Source organism: Trachurus japonicus, chromosome 18 (assembly GCF_045865225.1).
Source record: "Trachurus japonicus isolate A0001 chromosome 18, Traja_1.0".
Taxonomy (NCBI): Eukaryota; Metazoa; Chordata; class Actinopteri; order Carangiformes; family Carangidae; genus Trachurus; species Trachurus japonicus.
In genome coordinates this window covers 25,772,037-25,790,069 of record NC_140924.1, presented here as the reverse complement: position 1 = coordinate 25,790,069, position 18,033 = coordinate 25,772,037, and the positions used below count along the sequence as shown (strand labels likewise).

At 40.4% G+C, this 18,033-nt stretch overlaps 4 protein-coding genes across 4 annotated transcripts; all 4 read left to right on the top strand.

Moving 5' to 3' along the window:
• Positions 1-77: 77 nt before the first annotated feature.
• On the top strand, positions 78-6,442 carry LOC146969431 (uncharacterized). The gene is made up of 5 exons (XM_085758879.1): positions 78-117; positions 217-594; positions 759-869; positions 963-994; positions 6,320-6,442. The coding sequence occupies exons 1-5, from the start codon at positions 81-83 to the stop codon at positions 6,440-6,442; spliced, it is 681 nt and encodes a 226-aa protein (XP_085615005.1). The 5' UTR covers positions 78-80.
• Positions 6,443-7,954: 1,512 nt separating this feature from the next.
• Positions 7,955-9,512, top strand: LOC146969430 (uncharacterized). The gene is made up of 6 exons (XM_085759026.1): positions 7,955-8,003; positions 8,091-8,426; positions 8,564-8,605; positions 8,696-8,803; positions 8,907-8,941; positions 9,390-9,512. The coding sequence occupies exons 1-6, from the start codon at positions 7,955-7,957 to the stop codon at positions 9,510-9,512; spliced, it is 693 nt and encodes a 230-aa protein (XP_085615152.1).
• Positions 9,513-11,101: 1,589 nt separating this feature from the next.
• On the top strand, positions 11,102-12,857 carry LOC146969429 (uncharacterized). Its single transcript, XM_085759438.1, has 5 exons — positions 11,102-11,141; positions 11,241-11,612; positions 12,093-12,203; positions 12,297-12,331; positions 12,735-12,857. Exons 1-5 carry the CDS (start codon positions 11,105-11,107, stop codon positions 12,855-12,857), a joined length of 678 nt encoding a protein of 225 aa, XP_085615564.1. The 5' UTR covers positions 11,102-11,104.
• A 3,095-nt stretch (positions 12,858-15,952) lies between these two features.
• Positions 15,953-17,819, top strand: LOC146969428 (uncharacterized). Its single transcript, XM_085759212.1, has 5 exons — positions 15,953-15,992; positions 16,092-16,433; positions 16,655-16,789; positions 16,894-16,928; positions 17,697-17,819. The coding sequence occupies exons 1-5, from the start codon at positions 15,956-15,958 to the stop codon at positions 17,817-17,819; spliced, it is 672 nt and encodes a 223-aa protein (XP_085615338.1). The 5' UTR covers positions 15,953-15,955.
• Positions 17,820-18,033: the final 214 nt, after the last annotated feature.

Here is an 18,033-nt window from a genome sequence, read left to right as displayed (position 1 = left end):
TCCACCTCTTTCTAACCAAACCCCCGGTACAAGAGCTCAGAGACATAAAGTCTTGCCGCAGCAGGACGATCATACGCACAATGAAGAATCTTACCTTGATGTCAGCTTTACTTCTCTGCTGTAAGTTCTGTTGTTGGATCATTCATCAGAAACATCATTCAAGATGTTCTGCTGTTGTGTCATCAGCTCTTTTGTTGTCTCTGCTGTTTGTTTCAGACTGGATCTCTGTCTCAGTGTCTCACACTGTGGACGTCCAGCCTGGTGAAGACGTCACACTGCTGTGCTCCAACATTTCCAAATACAGAACTACTACAGAGTGGTTCAGAGTGGTCAACAGAACCAGAGCCAGCTGTGTCTCCTCTATGTACGAGAGTGAGGGAGAAGCTTCATTCTGTGATGGATTTGACAGTAGATTTGAAATGAGCTCCAACGTCTCCACTGTCTTTCTGAAGATCAACAGAGTGGATTTATCTGACTCTGGACTGTATTTCTGTGGATTTTACAAAAACGACCACACATTCATCAGTGATACAACACATTTAAATGTTCAAGGTAAGATTGTATTCAAGTCTAATCTCATTTTCACATCAACATGTATTTCACTCTTTTAAACAGTGATTACATGTTTTTTTTCTGTTTTTTTTTAAGGTGACAATGAATCTGAAGGTGAGGTTCTCCTTCTCTCTGTTACCAAAGTGGAACTTCAATATGAACCATGTCTTAAGCCACCTGAGCTTTATCTATGATTTTTTTTGTAGCAGTGCCTGGTGGAACGACAAACCTGATGAGTGTGACTCTGGCTGTTCTGACTGTTTTCCTCATCGTAGTCGTAGTTGTTCTGACTGTTAAAATCAGGAAACTTCACAAAGGTACAACTTACTGAAAAAAACTGTAAATTGTGTCAACATCACGGAAAACGCCACTATTTACAGTCTGTAATGTTTGACTTTTGTTTTTTGTAGCTGTGGGTGAAGAACCACAGACAGGAAACCAGGTAAAACATCTTTTATTTAGATACATCGTTAAGATCCAACACGTTCTCACCCCCAGTGCGTCAACAGCCTGACGAACGGTCACTGTCCCTCATCGTCACATGCCTGACTCATTAGGTGCCCGTTTTTCGTCAGGTTTTGACGCGCTCGGCTTTCAGTTGATTCCAATGCAGTCCCCTTCGCGGCGATATGTGACGCTCAGAGCAAGTGATCCAGCCGACCCGGCGTGCGGCACTGACAGACGCTGTGAGCAGAGGAAAACTTTTTTTTTTTTTTTTTTTAACTTTTCCTTAAAGCTTTATTGAACCTGATGCTGCTGTGTCTGACGTACGGCAAGGACATCCTTTCGGTTATTTATTTATTTATTTATTTAGTGATCATGGTGTTTGGTGCAGAATAATCAATCAGTCAATAAATAAATGAATTAGGTCGGAAGCTACGTCAGACCGGGGGGGGGGGGGGTTGTGGATTCTACAGGTGAAGACCACTTCCGCGTTCAAAAAGCTGCTCTGTTTAATCAATATTCTGAAGAAAGATCTGATTATTAGCCATAACGCTATACCATCCAAGGAAGACTGTGTAACAATATTATGTGCTTCTGCTGAGTCCAAAAGCCCTGTGTAATATCAACTTTATTTTAAGAAAACACGCTTTGTTTCCAATGTCATATCACGGAGAAGCACTACATTACCCATAATCCTCATATTTATCAGCGACGTGTCTAATTGGTTGAGCTTGCTGTTACCAGCAAATGAAAAAATAAAACAAATTGAGCTTATATTATTTTCTTCGTAACTAAAAGGTCTTAAATCTTTTTTGTTTTCAACATTGAATAAAAAAACGGTGCTATATTGTTAAAATTCAACAATAAAGTGCATAAAAGTTGGCTTGACTTCTTTCTTTTTTTCTTATTTTTCATAATTTTCACCAGCATCTTTCTGGTCCACATCACATCACATTTAATGTAATTTTTAATTCAATGAGTGAAATTTTATTTTTTATCTGAAAAACATTATTATGAATTCAAGGGTCAGAGGTAACTGATTAGTGTTAAATTTAACCTTTTTGACCCTATTTCCTTGAATAAATCACTAAGACTTTGATGCGGGAAGCTGAGATTTTGATTTGATTTTGTTCAGAGCACTACGGACAAAGTTTCTGTAGAATTTCAGACCTGTCGGACGTCCAGAAGGGTCACAGCTGACCGTCCAGGCTCGTTTCTCGGCCTTCAAAGCCTAGATTTAGAAGCCTTTTGTCTAATAACGTCTACATCCTTGGGGTTATAAGGCTGAAAGTTTAATGTATTTGTCCGGGGCCTAAGGCCATCCACCATGTGCAATTTCAAACCCGTGCGACCTTCACAAGTGTCAAAGGTCACTGATTTGTGACCTTTTTGACCCCGTTTCCTTGAAAAAAACACCAAGACTTTGATCCGGGAAGCTGAGATTTTAAAATGTGGTCCAGAATGTCTAGTAGATTGTGTGTGCAAAGATTCAGAGCTCTGTGACATTCAGAAGGGTCACAAATAGCCAAAAAGCAATGCTCCTTTCTCCGACCTCATATTAAAGGAGAAATGATTCAACAGCAATTCTTTAATAGCTTCCAGATGCTTTGGCCTATCAGGCTGAATTTTTAGCTAAAGGAGCTGGTGTACGATCAGGAAGTAGGGGAGCTGTGCATAAAGCCAATTGGTAAGTGTCAAAGGTCACAGGGGTCAAACATCAAAGTGAATCCAGCCATTCCTGCTTTTTCTCAACAAAACTGCACCGTCTGACGTAGCTTCCGACCTAATTTATTTATTTATTGATTGATTGATTATTCTGCACCAAACACCATGATCACTAAATAAATAAATAAATAACCGAAAGGACGTCCTTGCCGTAAACTACGTCAGACACAGCAGCATCAGGTTTATTTATACTTTATTTATACTTTATTTTACAGGATAGCCCCTTGAGATGTGCCATCTCATTTTCGAGGGGGTCCATGTTATCAACGGAAATACAAACATACTTAGTACATTATAATATACAAAGAAAGTAAGCAGAACAAACAACAAACAAACAAACAAAAAAGAGAACAGACACATGATACAATATAAAGACACAGACGCCCATTCACACACACTCACACACTACAATGCTCTATCGATCCTGAATCCCCCCATACAACACTCCAGTAAAAAATAAAAATAAATAGATGAAATAAAATAAATACAGTAGTTGATTTGATTAGTTACACTTCATGTCAAAGGGGCCTTACATCACAGACAGGAGCAGGGTGTTTGAAGGTAAGTAAACAAAGCTGATTTAAAAAGATGTAGAGAGGATATGGACCTAATTGAACCAGGGAGATTATTCCAGTCAGCAGGGGCTTTGTATTTGAATGCACGTCGACCAGATTCTTTATTGATTCTAGGGGTAAAAAAGAAAAGTTGACCCGTATGCCTAAGGTTATATTGTGAACTGAAGGGAATCAAATATTGTTTCAAATATAGAGGGAAATTGAAGTAGTTGCACTTGAAAATAAATAATAACCAGTGCTTATGCCTTCTGGACTTGGGGGCCAGCCAGTTCAAGGACTGGTACATATGACAGTGATGGGTCATATAAGGACACCTGAGAATAAATCTACATAAACTATTATACAAGACAGTAAGAGGACGAAGATTTGTTTCTGAGGTGTTCTGATAGATAACATCACCATAGTCAATTATTGGGAGTATCAGTTGTGTTATGATTCTTTTACGAACTTGAAAGGAAAAGCATTCAATAGACCAATAGAGGGATTTCAGCTGAAAATAGATTTTCTTGGAAACTGAGTCAATAGTCACAGGATAGCTGTGAGTCAAGCCAAAGACCCAGGTATTTGAATTCTTCAGTTTTTACTAGTGCTGTTCCATCAATGAAACTAATACACCAGTTAGTACTTGCAGGTAAAGAATTGGGTCGAGTGCAAAACAACATGGTGTATGATTTTTTCTTATTCAGTTGTAATTTGTTTGAAGAAAACCAATTTTGGACTGAAATAAAGTCAGATTGTAATGAATGCTGGATTTGCGAAATATCAGAGCTAGACGAGTATATTACTGTGTCGTCAGCATATAAATGAATTTGGCAATGAGAACAAGTTTGTGGAAGATCATTGATAAAGATTGAGAATAGTAAAGGACCCAGGGATGAGCCTTGCGGCACGCCTTTATCAATGATCTTAAAACCAGACTGGCAACCTTGGAAAGAGACACATTGACTTCTATGATGAAGGAAAGAGTTGAAAAATAATAAAGAAACAGGAGAAAGACCAACAGAATACAATTTGTCCAAAAGAAGATAATGATCAACCATATCAAATGCTTTAGTAAGGTCAATAAATATAGCGCCTGTATGCATATTGTTATCAAATGCTGATGAGATATCACTGGTAACTTTTAGGAGTGCAGTGGTGGTCGAAAAATGTGGTCGAAAACCAGATTGATGAGGAGATAGTAAGTTATGGTCATTAAGATATGAGGATAATTCATTAAAAATCAATTTTTCAAATATTTTTGTTATGGAATTGATAATTGAGATTGGCCTGTAATTATTGACATCTGTGGTGTCACCCCCTTTATGAATAGGGGTTACCCTGGCACATTTCCAGGATGAAGGAACTTTGCAAGTTGCTAAAGATAAATTAAATAGATCAGACAGAGGAAATGACAAAATGTGAGAGGCCAATTGGAAAAACTTAATCTCCAGACCATCTGGACCAGCACTGCATCCAGAGTTAAGATTATCAATAACACGTTGGACATCAGTTGGTGTGATTGTTCCAAAAGAGAAGGAACTACCACACCTACTCGGAGTTGGGAAAGATTCAGAGTAGGAGTGAGGGCCAGAACTACCAATGGTAGAAAAATGCTGGCTAAATGCCTCTGCAATTGATAGTGGTTCGCTGACACTTTCATTGTTTATTCTAAAATGCGTAGTGGGATTTCCTGTGGATTTATTAGTTATGCTATTTATTCTCCTCCAAAATTGTTTTGGGTTCTTAAAATCAGTGGCTAAACAGTCTTTATAATAATTTGCTTTAGCATTTCTAGTATGTGTTTTACATTTATTCCTCAGCTCCTTGTAAGTGCTCCAGTCAGCAGGATCCTTTGTTGTACGGTGTTTTTTCCATGCCTTGTCTCTTTGTTTAAACAACTGTATGAGATCTCCTTTTATCCACGGCAGATGTCGACCCTTGACTTTAATTATTGTCCAGGGTGCATGTTTATTGATAACCTCAACGAATTCTGTATATAGAAAGTTCCAAGCGTCTTCAACAAATGGTATTAATTGAAATCTCTCCCAATTTATACTTAAAATATCGTGGATAAAGAGTTCAGGGTTAATATTATTAGCTTTTTGAACTTTGATAAATTTGGGAGGAAGATGGGGCATTTTGATTTTCCAGACGCAGAAGACAATTGAATGGTCACTGAAGGAGTCAGGTAATACCCCAGAGTGTGAGATTCTGTCAGGATGGGAAACTAAGATCCAGTCAAGCAAGGAGGAAGAACTGGGACCAACTCTCGTTGGTTCAGTGATCAATTGTGTTAGGTTTATGCCATTAAAAAGATTACGATCATTGTAAGAGGAACGATCTAACCAATTTGAGTTAAAATCACCCAGTATAATTTTTTCACTAGTGGAATCTAAAGAATTGATTGTGGTCAGAATACCTTTGGTAGTTTCAGCAGGAGCATTAGGAGGTTTATAGATGTTACCTATGATCAGCCGTTTGTTCTCATGTAATGTTATTTTAACAAAGAGGTATTCAAAGTGCAGAGGATTCACCGTTGGTGAGACTGGTTCTGAAGCCAAGTTTGAGGAGACATACGTCAAGAGACCCCCTCAATAAAGCTTTAAGGAAAAGTTAAAAAAAAAAAAAAAAAAAGTTTTCCTCTGCTCACAGCGTCTTTCAGTGCCGCACGCCGGGTCGGCTGGATCACTTGCTCTGAGCGTCACATATCGCCGCGAAGGGAACTGCATTGGAATCAACTGAAAGCCGAGCGCGTCAAAACCTGACGAAAAACGGGCACCTAATGAGTCAGGCATGTGACGAGGAGGGACAGTGACCGTTCGTCAGGCTGTTGACGCACTGGGGGTGAGAACGTGTTGTAAGATCAGGTAACACTAAGACCAGGTCAACCTATGATTTTTGTACCATTGTCCTGCAACAGACGTAAAGTAGTTCAAATTCAGTTATACAGGAAGTCCTACTGGTCCTCTTTTACCTCTGTTAACATCATGGTTATCTAATGAATCTGTATGATTAATTGTCATTATGATTATAATCTCCAGAATCTGGGCTCAGACGACCTGAACTACGCAGCTCTAAGTTTCCAGGCCAAACCAAAAAGACACCGCAGGCCTACATCAGATAGAGAGATGGAGCCCAACGTTGTGTACGCTGCCACCAGATAGAGTCAGGAAACGTCTAGAAGAGCAGCTCAGGATGGAGCTGGGGCTTTGCCATATTCACCTGCTGCTGTGTTTTTGTGTTTCTGCTGTGGATTGAAGGACTAAATGCCAAAAAATAAAGTTTTTTCCTGTCTTTTAAAGTCTGTTAAGTTTTCTGCCTCTTGTCTGAGAGGAAAAGAGGAGGAGCAGTCATGAAGGACCCGGGTGAAACAAACTTGGGGGGAGGAGTTAATGAGATACTCACCACTTGGTTGACAGGAAGAGACAGCACAGTGAGGTCTGAACTCATGAGGCGTTTAACGTCCCTGAAGGAAAGTATTAGAAGAAGCTGTGAAGACTAAGCTGTTTAGATTTAGATAATTTTAGAGACAAATTAAATTTAGCTCACTTTAAGAGATTGTATCTAGTTGGAGAACAATTTTCCTATTTCAGTTTAACTATTCAGTTCAATTCAATATCAATAATGTTGATACGATTACTAGGAGTTTAACAACTACTGACTGAAGCAGCATGTTTGTTAATATGTCACAACATAAAATGTGTTCATGTAACTGCAGGATTGTACGTCTGCTCTTCATGTAAACATAAAAATAACTCAGGACTTTAAGAAAGTGGAGATTGATAAATGTCACATTGGTGTGTGTTATAGAGATCTGAGCATAAAATAAAACTGAGTCACCAAGATCTATACACACCACACAGTTGAGGTTGTCGAATGAATCAGTAACATTATTATATAAGGGCTGGTCATTGGTTGATGATCTGATGACAGTCCACTGAACAGTAACACACTTGGTATATTTAATATCTTATCATATCAGATTCATATGGATGGATCAAATTATCAAACATAACCGGTTCCAAAACACCAACAACACAAACGAGTAAGTGCAACTAAGAAGAGCACAGAGACTAGTAGCAACCACCAGGACTGAACAGGAAGTCATGATGGAAGTCAGAAAGTGCCTCAATTGGCCACTAGAGTCTGGTTCCAACAGTGAGTCAGTCCCCACAGACTCATTATTCACATGTCCAAATTTACAACAATAACAAAGATGTTTACAGTCTGGAGGAAAAAAAAAAGTTTTTGTCTCTAAAGTAAATTCTTCCTTCATGGCAACTTCCATTCAGGATGTAGGAGTGATGAGAAAGTATCTTAACCCCCATGGCCCATGGAGGCTGCAGGTGGAGGCTGGTAGTGGCTGTGGTGGCGCTGAAACAATAGGCAGTAGGTGAAAGAATGGAGGGCAACAGTGACTCTGATAGGCAAAGAGGATGATGGGTAAACTTTGTAGCTTAGATGGAGCGCCGGAAGAGTGTGAATGACTGCGTGAGACATGTCACATATTTTACAGTAAAACAGCGCAGCTCGAGCTGGCTGCTTGAATTAGCTCACACGCTTCGCTTTATGTATGTGGTTACATTGAACGACAGACTCCACCTCTTTGAAATAAAACCTCGGTACAAGAGCTCAGAGACATAAAGTCTCACCGCAGCAGGACGATCATACGCACAATGAAGAGTCTCACCTTGATGTCAGCTTTACTTCTCTGCTGTAAGTTCTGTTGTTGGATCATTCATCAGAAACATCATTCAAGATGTTCTGCTGTTGTGTCATCAGCTCTTTTGTTGTCTCTGCTGTTTGTTTCAGACTGGATCTCTGTCTCAGTGTCTCACACTGTGGACGTCCAGCCTGGTGAAAACATCACACTGCTGTGCTCCAACATTTCCAGTCGTGCAACTATGACAGAGTGGTTCAGAGTGGTCAACAGAACCAGAGCCAGCTGTATCTCCTCTATGTACAAGTCTGATGCAGAAGCTTCACTCTGTGATGGAGTCAAAAGTAGATTTGAAATGAGCTCCAACGTCTCCACTGTCTTTCTGAAGATCGAGGGAGTGGATTTATCTGACTCTGGACTGTATTTCTGTGGGTTTTTCATAAAGGGACACACAGTCATCGGTGATACAACACGTTTAAATGTTCAAGGTAAGTTTGTATTTTGGTCGTTCTTTTTTCACATCATAATGTTTTATGCGTCTTGTAAAATCTCACTGTAGAATGAGAAAAGCACAAAAAATATATAAACTGCCACATGTTTAATAACTTATTCTGTGTTTTTTGAGTTGATGATGAATCTGAAAATAAAGAGGATGTTGAATCTGAAGGTGAGGTTCTCCTTCTCTCTGTTACCATAGAGTGTGTAACTTCAACATGAACCATGTCTAAACCAGCTGAATCTATTACTGTTATTGTAGCAGAGCCTGGTGGAACGACTAACCTGATGAGTGTGACTCTGGCTGTTCTGACTGTTTTCCTCATCATAGTCGTTGTTCTGGCTGTTAAAATCTGGAAAATTCAGAGAGGTACAATTACTTTGATTTTATAATTTGTTGCACATGCTCATGTAAACTGTGTCAACATGATGGAAAATTCCAAGATTAATATTTTGACTTTTGTCTTTTGTAGCTGTGAGTGAAGAACCACAGACAGGAAGAAACCAGGTATGATATAATTTACTTGACAGACACGCTGTTAGCTCAGGTTTCACTGACAGGACCAGTTCAACTTTGATTATCTGATTGATTTAATGATGCCTGTTGCTATTGATGACTATAAGAGCTGGGTGGTGGGTGAACTTCTTCGATCCAAAGCTGGATGATTGATGAAATATTTAAATCAACAAACATGTTAAAGACAATTCATCAAGGTTTCCATATAAAGTTGTGTGATTGTAATGGACTGGTGGAAACCCTGTACTCTTTAGGTTGACATCTGAAAGGTGAATCTAAACAAATGATTAGTGATGATTTTTGTACCATTGTCCTGCAACAGGTATCAAACAGTTCAAGTTTAGTCTAGCAGGAAGTCCTACTGGTCCTTACCTCAGTTAATATTATGGTTAACTAATGAGTGGGTATGATTATTCATTATTATGATTATAATTTCCAGAATCTGGGCTCAGACGACCTGAACTACGCAGCTCTAAGTTTCCAGGCCAAACCAAAAAGACACCGCAGGCCTACATCAGATAGAGAGATGGAGCCCAACGTTGTGTACGCTGCCACCAGATAGAGTCAGGAAACGTCTAGAAGAGCAGCTCAGGATGGAGCTGAGGCTTTGCCATATTCACCTGCTGCTGTGTTTTTGTGTGTCTGCTGTGGATTGAAGGACTAAATGCCAAAAAATAAAGTTTTTTCCTGTCTTTTAAAGTCTGTGTCGTTGTTAAGTTTTCTGCCTCTTGTCTGAGAGGAAAGGAGGAGGAGCAGTCATGAAGGACCCGGGTGAAACAAACCAACTTATAGAGAGAGTGACATCATCAATGGGGGGAGGAGTTAATGAGATACTCACCACTTGGTTGACAGGAAGAGACAGCACAGTGAGGTCTAAACACATGTGAGGTGAAATCATGAGGCGTTTAAGGTCCCTGAAGGAAAGTATTAGAAGAGGCTGTGAAGACTAACCTGTTGTTAAATTAAATTTAGCTCACTTTAAGAGATTGTATATAGTTGGAGAACAATTTTCCTATTTCAGTTTAACTATTCATCAATATCAATATCAGTTAAATTCAATATCAGTAATGTTGATATGATTATTAGGAGTTTAACAACCACTGACTGAAGCAGCATGTTTGTTAATATGTCACAACATAAAATGTGTTCATGTAACTGCAGGATTGTACGTCTGCTCTTCATGTAAACATAAAAACAACTCAGGACTTTAAGAAAGTGGAGATTGATAAATGTCACATTGGTGTGTGTTAGAAGAAGAGATCTGAGCATCAAATGAAACTAAGTTACCAAGTTCTATACACACCACACACTTGAGGTTGTCGAATGAATCAGTAACATTATTATATGATCTGTTGACAGATGATATCAGTCCACTGAACAGTTCTAGGATGAATCCATACAGTGCATCACCATCAGTCATGAATATAACACACATGGTCCATTTTCTTCTCATATTTAATATCTTATATCAGATTATTATAGATGGATCAAAGTATCAAACATAACTGGTTCCAAAACACCAACAACACAAACAAGTAAGTGCAACTAAGGAGAGCACAGAGACTATAGTGGTAACCTCCAGGACTGAACAGGAAGTCATGATGGAAGTCAGAAAGTTCTGCAATTGGCCACTAGAGTCTGGTTCCAACAGTGAGTCAGTCCCCATAGACTACCATGTTCAAATGTCCAAATTTACAACAATAACAATGTTTAATGTCTGGAGAAAAAAAAAATGTTTTGGTCTCTAAAGTAAATTCTTCCTTCATGGAAACTTCCATTGAGGATGTAAAGTGATGAGAAAGTATCTTAACCCCCACGTAGCCTGCAGGTGAAGGCTGGTAGTGGTTGTGGTGGCGCTGAAACAATAGGCAGTAGGTGACAGCAGGGCAACAGTGAGACTGATAGGCAAAGAGGAAGATGGGTACATTTTGCAGCTCAGATGGAGCGCCATATTGGAAGAGTGATTGCGTGAGACATGTGACACGTTTTACAGTAAAACAGCGCAGCTCGAGTTGGCTGCCTGAATTAGCCCACACACTTTGCTTCATGTATGTGGTTACATTGAACGATAGGCTCCACCTCTTTCTAACCAAACCCCCGGTACAAGAGCTCAGAGACAGAAAGTCTCACTGCAGCAGGACGATCATACGCACAATGAAGAGTCTCACCTTGATGTCAGCTTTACTTCTCTGCTGTAAGTTCTGTTGTTGGATCATTCATTAGAAACATCATTCAAGATGTTCTGCTGTTGTGTCATCAGCTCTTTTGTTGTCTCTGCTGTTTGTTTCAGACTGGATCTCTGTCTCAGTGTCTCACACTGTGGACGTCCAGCCTGGTCAAGACGTCACACTGCTGTGCTCCAACATTTCCACATACACAACTACAACAGAGTGGTTCAGAGTGGTCAACAGAACCAGAGTCAGTTGTGTCTCCTCTATGTTCAGGGCTGACGGAGAACCCTCACTCTGTGATGGATTTGACAGTAGATTTGAAATGAGCTCCAACGTCTCCACTGTCTTTCTGAAGATCAACAGAGTGGATTTATCTGACTCTGGACTGTATTTCTGTGGATTTGACCAAGGCATATACACTGTCATCAGGGATACAACACATTTAACTGTTCAAGGTAAGATTGGATTAAAGTCTAACCCCTTTCAGATGTGTCAATTTCACATTATGACTGCATCTCTAATATAATGTCACAATAGAATGAAAACAGCGCAAAGAAACAACTACTGTACAAACTGTTATTTGAACGGTGACTGAATCTTCGATATTTTGGGCTGGTGATGAATCTGACAATGAAGAAGATGTTGACTCTGAAGGAGAGGTTTTCCAACTACCATAGAGTGTGTAACTAACTTCAACATGAACCATGTCTAAATTCATTATTGCTGAATCTGTTATCTTTATTGTAGAAGAACCTGATAAAAAAGTACAAACCTGATCTCAAACATGCTATTTTCACATCATCATTTTTTGTGTGTATTTCATTCTTTTAAAAGAGTCATTCAATGTTTTTTTTGTTTAAGGTGACAATGAATCTGAAGGTGAGGTTCTCCTTCTCTCTTTTACCAAAGTGCAATTTCAATATGAACCATGTCTTAAGCCACCTGAGCTTTATCTATGATTTTTATTGTAGCAGTGCCTGGTGGAACGACAAACCTGATGAGTGTGACTCTGGCTGTTCTGACTGTTTTCCTCATCGTAGTCGTCGTTGTTCTGACTGTTAAAATCAGGAAACTTCACAAAGGTACAACTTACTGAAAAAAACTGTAAATTGTGTCAACATCACGGAAAACTCCACTATTTACACTCAGAAATGTTTGACTTTTGTTTTTTGTAGCTGTGGGTGAAGAAACACAGACAGGAAGAAACCAGGTAAAACACATTTTATTTATAGATACGTTGTTAAGATCATTTAACACTAAGACCAGTTCAACCTATAATTATTAGATTGATGCAATGATGCCTGTTGCCACTGATGGCTGTGTTTTCAGGGACTGATGAAATTCATCAACTTAAAGCTGAATGATCTATTTAAAGTATTTAAATTAAGAAATGTCTCTGGTGTGATTGTAATAAACTGATGGAAACCCTATGTAGACATCTGAAAAGTGAATCAAAACAAATGAGAAGTCATGATTTTTGTACCATTGTCCTGCAACAAACGAGTTCAGTCATACAGGAGTACAGGAAGTCAGTGGTGCTCCTTTAACTCTGTTAACTTCATGGTTATCTAATGAATCTATATGATTAATGTTATTATGATTATAATCTCCAGAATCTGGGCTCAGACGACCTGAACTATGCAGCTCTAAATTTCCAGGCCAAACCAAAAAGACACCGCAGGCTTGCATCAGATAGAGAGATGGAGACCAACGTTGTGTACGCTGCCACCAGATAGAGTCAGGAAACATCTAGAAGAGCAGCTCAGGATGGAGCTGAGGCTTTGTCACATTCACCTGCTGCTGTGTTTTTGTGTGTCTGCTGTGGATTGAAGGACTAAATGCCAAAAAATAAAGTTTTTTTCCGTCTTTTAAAGTCTGTGTCATTGTTAATTTTTCTGCTTCTTGTCTGAGAGGAAAGGAGGAGGAGCAGTCAGAAAGGACCAGAGTGAAACAAACTGACTTATAGAGAGAGTGACATCATCAGTGGGGGGAGGAGTTAGTGAGATACTCACCACTTGGTTGACAGGAAGAGACAGCACAGTGAGGTCTGAACACATCTGAGGTGAAATCATGAGGCGTTTAAGGTCCCTGAAGGAAAGTATTAGAAGAAGCTGTAAAGACGACAGTAAGCGGTTGTTTAGAGACAAATGAACTTTAGCTCACTTCAAGAGATTGTATCTAGTTGGAGAACAATTTTCCTATTTCAGTTTAACTATTCATCAATATCAATATCAGTTCAATTCAATATCATTAATGTTGATACGATTACTAGGGGCCCTAGTTTGCTGGCGCAGCGCAGGTGGCGCAAGGTAGCGCAGCCGGTCTAATGCAAGTTTCGACCAACGCAGCCTAGCGCAAAGTCAGATTGGAAGATTGGCAGATCGCGCTGCGCTGAGATAGGCGTGGCCGCGCAGCAGGGGGAGGCGTCACAGATTCAGCTTGGTGCAGTGCAAGTTTTGTGCGAAAATGTCCCGCCGAGGTTGCGCTGAAAGCTCGCCACCTCCAACCAGGTCTAATCTCAGCGCAGAGCGGAGCGCAGCAGGTGCAGTGGAAGTTTGGCTGACTGACCTGCAGTGCACACACGTCACCAAGACCTCACAGGCAGATCTCCACAGTTCCAGACACATTTCAATGCAATAAATATCCACAATAACCACTATTTAATGCAACTAACGGAATCAACACGTGAATTTATATCTATATAGATTGTCCCGTCACATCTGACGTCAGATCAAAGCAGAGATCAAAGGCTGTGGCATGCGTATGGAAACTCCACCTGAATTAACACAGCAGGGACGAACTGGCACTGAAAAGCAGCTGTGGATGTCCCAAAAGCAGGACTGAGGGTGGATGACTGCATGTCGCTGCCGTGTTGAGATACCACTCTGCCCTTGTGATGATCGCTGTATTTATTTATTTACTTATTAATTCATTAGCGGAGAGCGACCGCATCACGCAGCCGTAATGAAAAACAAAACACAAATCATCATCTCTCTTAGTCCACCACAACAGCCTCGGTATCAGATAGTCAGTATATAGCCTACTACAGTATACTCAGCATCTCTATCACAGAAAAAAAAGAGAAAAAAAAGAGAAAAAAAGAGACGGACAGAGAGAGAGAGAGAGAGGAGGACAGAGAGAGAGAGAGAGAGAGAGAGAGAGAGAGAGAGGGAGGGAGAGAGAGAGAGAGCGCACGTCCTTTACGCTGATTTAATTCACATGGTCTTTGTTTATGTTGTGATTAGTGTACACCTGTCATCTTGCTTACATATGGTTTGAATAAATGTGAGTTTCTTTATTAGTGTATTAGTTGTTTCTTAGATTGGGTAGGGGTTCTCAGTGTATCAGATCAATCCTGGTTAAGTATATTAGTAAACTCATTATTGGTCACTCTGAGCTCGGACCTCCGGACCAAAACAGCTGTTTCCTCCTGGGAGAGGTTCGGCCTCTGGCGTCGCTGTCTCCTCCGTCCATGTCCAAGTATAAAATGACAAACTTGCAGCGCGCATCACCCGCGGCGCAGTTAAAGGTGAGGAGAGGAGCTCATTTGATTGGTGAAGATCTGACTCGGCTGTGTCAAACCCACTCCACGCCTTTCTCTCCTCCTCCTGTCTCCCTCCCGCCCTGTCTCCTCCCTCTTCACCGTTTGCGCCGGTGGGAGGGACGAGGGGAGGGGCTGCGCTGGTCTAAGTCTGACTGCGCGGCCCAGCAAACTTGCGAAATGGACCTGGGCCACACCCCGTTGGCGTGGCGAAGCTGCGCTGCACTTAGACTTCGCTCGGTCGACGAAACTAGGGCCCTAGGAGTTTAACACCTACTGACTGAAGCAGCATGTTTGTTAATGTGTCACAACATAAAATGTGTTCATGTAACTCAGGACTTTAAGAAAGTGGAAATTGATAAATGTCATATTGGTGTGTGTTAGAAGAAGATATCTGAGCATCAAATGAAACTAAGTTACCAAGTTCTATACACACCACACACTTGAGGTTGTCGAATGAATCAGTAACATTATTATATGATGTGTTGACAGATGATATCAGTCCACTGAACAGTTCTAGGATGAATCCATACAGTGCATCACCATCAGTCATGAATATAACACACTTGGTCCATTTTCTTCTCATATTTAATATCTTATCATATCAGATTCGTATAGATGGATCAAAGCATCAAACATAACCAGTTCCAATACACCAACAACACAAACGAGTAAGTGCAACTAAGGAGAGCACAGAGACTATAGTGGTAACCTCCAGGACTGAACAGGAAGTCATGATGGAAGTCAGAAAGTTCTGCAATTGGCCACTAGAGTCTGGTTCCAACAGTGAGTCAGTCCCCATAGACTACCATGTTCAAATGTCCAACTTTACAACAATAACAAACATGTTTACAGTCTGGAGAAAAATAATGTTTTGGTCTCTAAAGTAAATTCTTCCTTCATGGCAACTTCCATTGAGGACGTAGGAGTGATGAGAAAGTATCTTAACCCCCACGTAGCCTGCAGGTGGAAGCTGGTAGTGGTTGTGGTGGCGCTGAAACAATAGGCAGTAGGTGAGAGCATGGAGGGCAACAGTGAGACTGATAGGCAAAGAGGAAGATGGGTAAATTCTGCAGCTTTGATGGAGCGCCATATTGGAAGAGTGTGAATGACTGCGTGAGACATGTCACATATTGTACAGCTCAAGTTGGCTGCCTAAAATAGCTCACACGCTTCGCTTCATTTATGTGGTCACTTTGATTGACAGGCTCCACCTCTTTCAAATAAAACCCCGGTACAAGAGCTCAGACATATACTGTAAATTCTCACCGCAGCAGGACGATCATACGCACAATGAAGAGTCTCACCTTGATGTCAGCTTTACTTCTCTGCTGTAAGTTCTGTTGTTGGATCATTCATCAGAAACATCATTCAAGATGTTCTGCTGTTGTGTCATCAGCTCTTTTGTTGTCTCTGCTGTTTGTCTCAGACTGGATCTCTGTCTCAGTGTCTCACACTGTGGACGTCCAGCCTGGTGAAAACATCACACTGCTGTGCTCCAACATTTCCAATCGTCCAACTATGACAGAGTGGTTCAGAGTGGTCAGAAGAACCAGAGCCAGCTGTATCTCCTCTATGTACAAGTCTGATGCAAAAGCTTCACTCTGTGATGGAGTCAAAAGTAGATTTGAAATGAGCTCCAACGTCTCCACTGTCTTTCTGAAGATCGACGAAGTGGATTTATCTGACTCTGGACTGTATTTCTGTGGGTTTTTCATAAAAGGACACACAGTCATCGGTGATACAACACGTTTAAATGTTCAAGGTAAGTATCATATCATAATGTTTACTATGCGTCTTATAAAATGTCACTGTAGAATGAGAACACCACAAAAAACTATGAACTGCCACATGTCTAATAACTTATTCTGTGTTTTTTGAGTTGATGATGAATCTGAAAATAAAGATGATGTTGAATCTGAAGGTGAGGTTCTCCTTCTCTCTGTTACTATAGAGTGTGTATAGTAACTTTAACATGAACCATGTCTAAACCAGCTGAATCTATTACTGTTTTTATAGAAGTGCCTGGTGGAACGACAAACCTGATGAGTGTGACTCTGGCTGTTCTGACTGTTTTCCTCATCATAGTCGTTGTTCTGGCTGTTAGAATCTGGAAAATTCAGAGAGGTACAACTTACTTTGATTTTATAATTTGTTGCACATGCTCATGTAAACTGTGTCAACATGATGGAAAAGTCCAAGATTAATATTTTGACTTTTGTCTTTTGTAGCTGTGAGTGAAGAACCACAGACAGGAAGAAACCAGGTATGATAATTTACTTGACAGATATGTTGTTAACTCAGGTTTCTCTGACAAGACCAGTTCAACTTTGATTATCTGATTGATCTAATGATGCCTGTTGCTATTGATGACTATTCACCACTTTCCGTAGAACGCCGCTGGGCGTCGCCATGACACTCAATTCACCGACAAGTCGGTTTCGCACTTCTGTCTCACTTCAAGCAGAATGGAGCTAGCCTAGCAGTCTGTCTTAGAAGTGTTTTTATTATTATTACAAGTTCATAGAATGTCCTCCGGTACGACATGTGCTGTTGTTGGATGCACAAACAACTCAAGGAAAGTTAAAGATTTTATGAATGGAGCCTGTAACGACCATAAAGCCAATCGCAAGAGTTGTGGATTAGCCGCTAGCTGTTGCTACGTAAACAACCGACTTCCGGGGTGGTGTGACGCAATGGATCATGGGAAAATAAAGTGGTGAATAAGAGCTGGGTGGTGGGTGAACTTCTTCGATCCAAAGCTGGATGATTGATGACAATTTATCAAGGTTTCCATATGAAGTGGTGTGATTGTAATAAATTGGTGGAAACCCTGTAATCTGTAGGTTGAGATGTGAAAGGTGAATATAAACAAATGATTAGTGATGATTTTTGTACTATTGTCCTGCAACAGGTGTCAAACAATTCAAGTTCAGTCAAGCAGGAAGTCCTACTGGTCCTCTTTTCCTCAGATAATATCATGGTTAACTAATGCATATGTATGATTATTCATTATTAGGATTATAATTTCTAGAATCTGGGCTCAGACGACCTGAACTACACAGCTCTAAGTTTCCAGGCCAAACCAAAAAGACACCGCAGGCCTACATCAGATAGAGAGATGGAGCCCAACGTTGTGTACGCTGCCACCAGATAGAGTCAGGAAACGTCTAGAAGAGCAGCTCAGGATGGAGCTGAGGCTTTGTCATATTCACCTGCTTTTGTGTTTTTGAGTGTCTGCTGTGGATTGAAGGACTAAATGCCAAAAAATAAAAGTTTCTTTCTGTTTCACAAAGTCTGTGTCGTTGTTCATTTTTCTGCCTCTTGTCTGAGAGGAAAGGAGGAGGAGCAGTCAGAAAGGACCAGAGTGA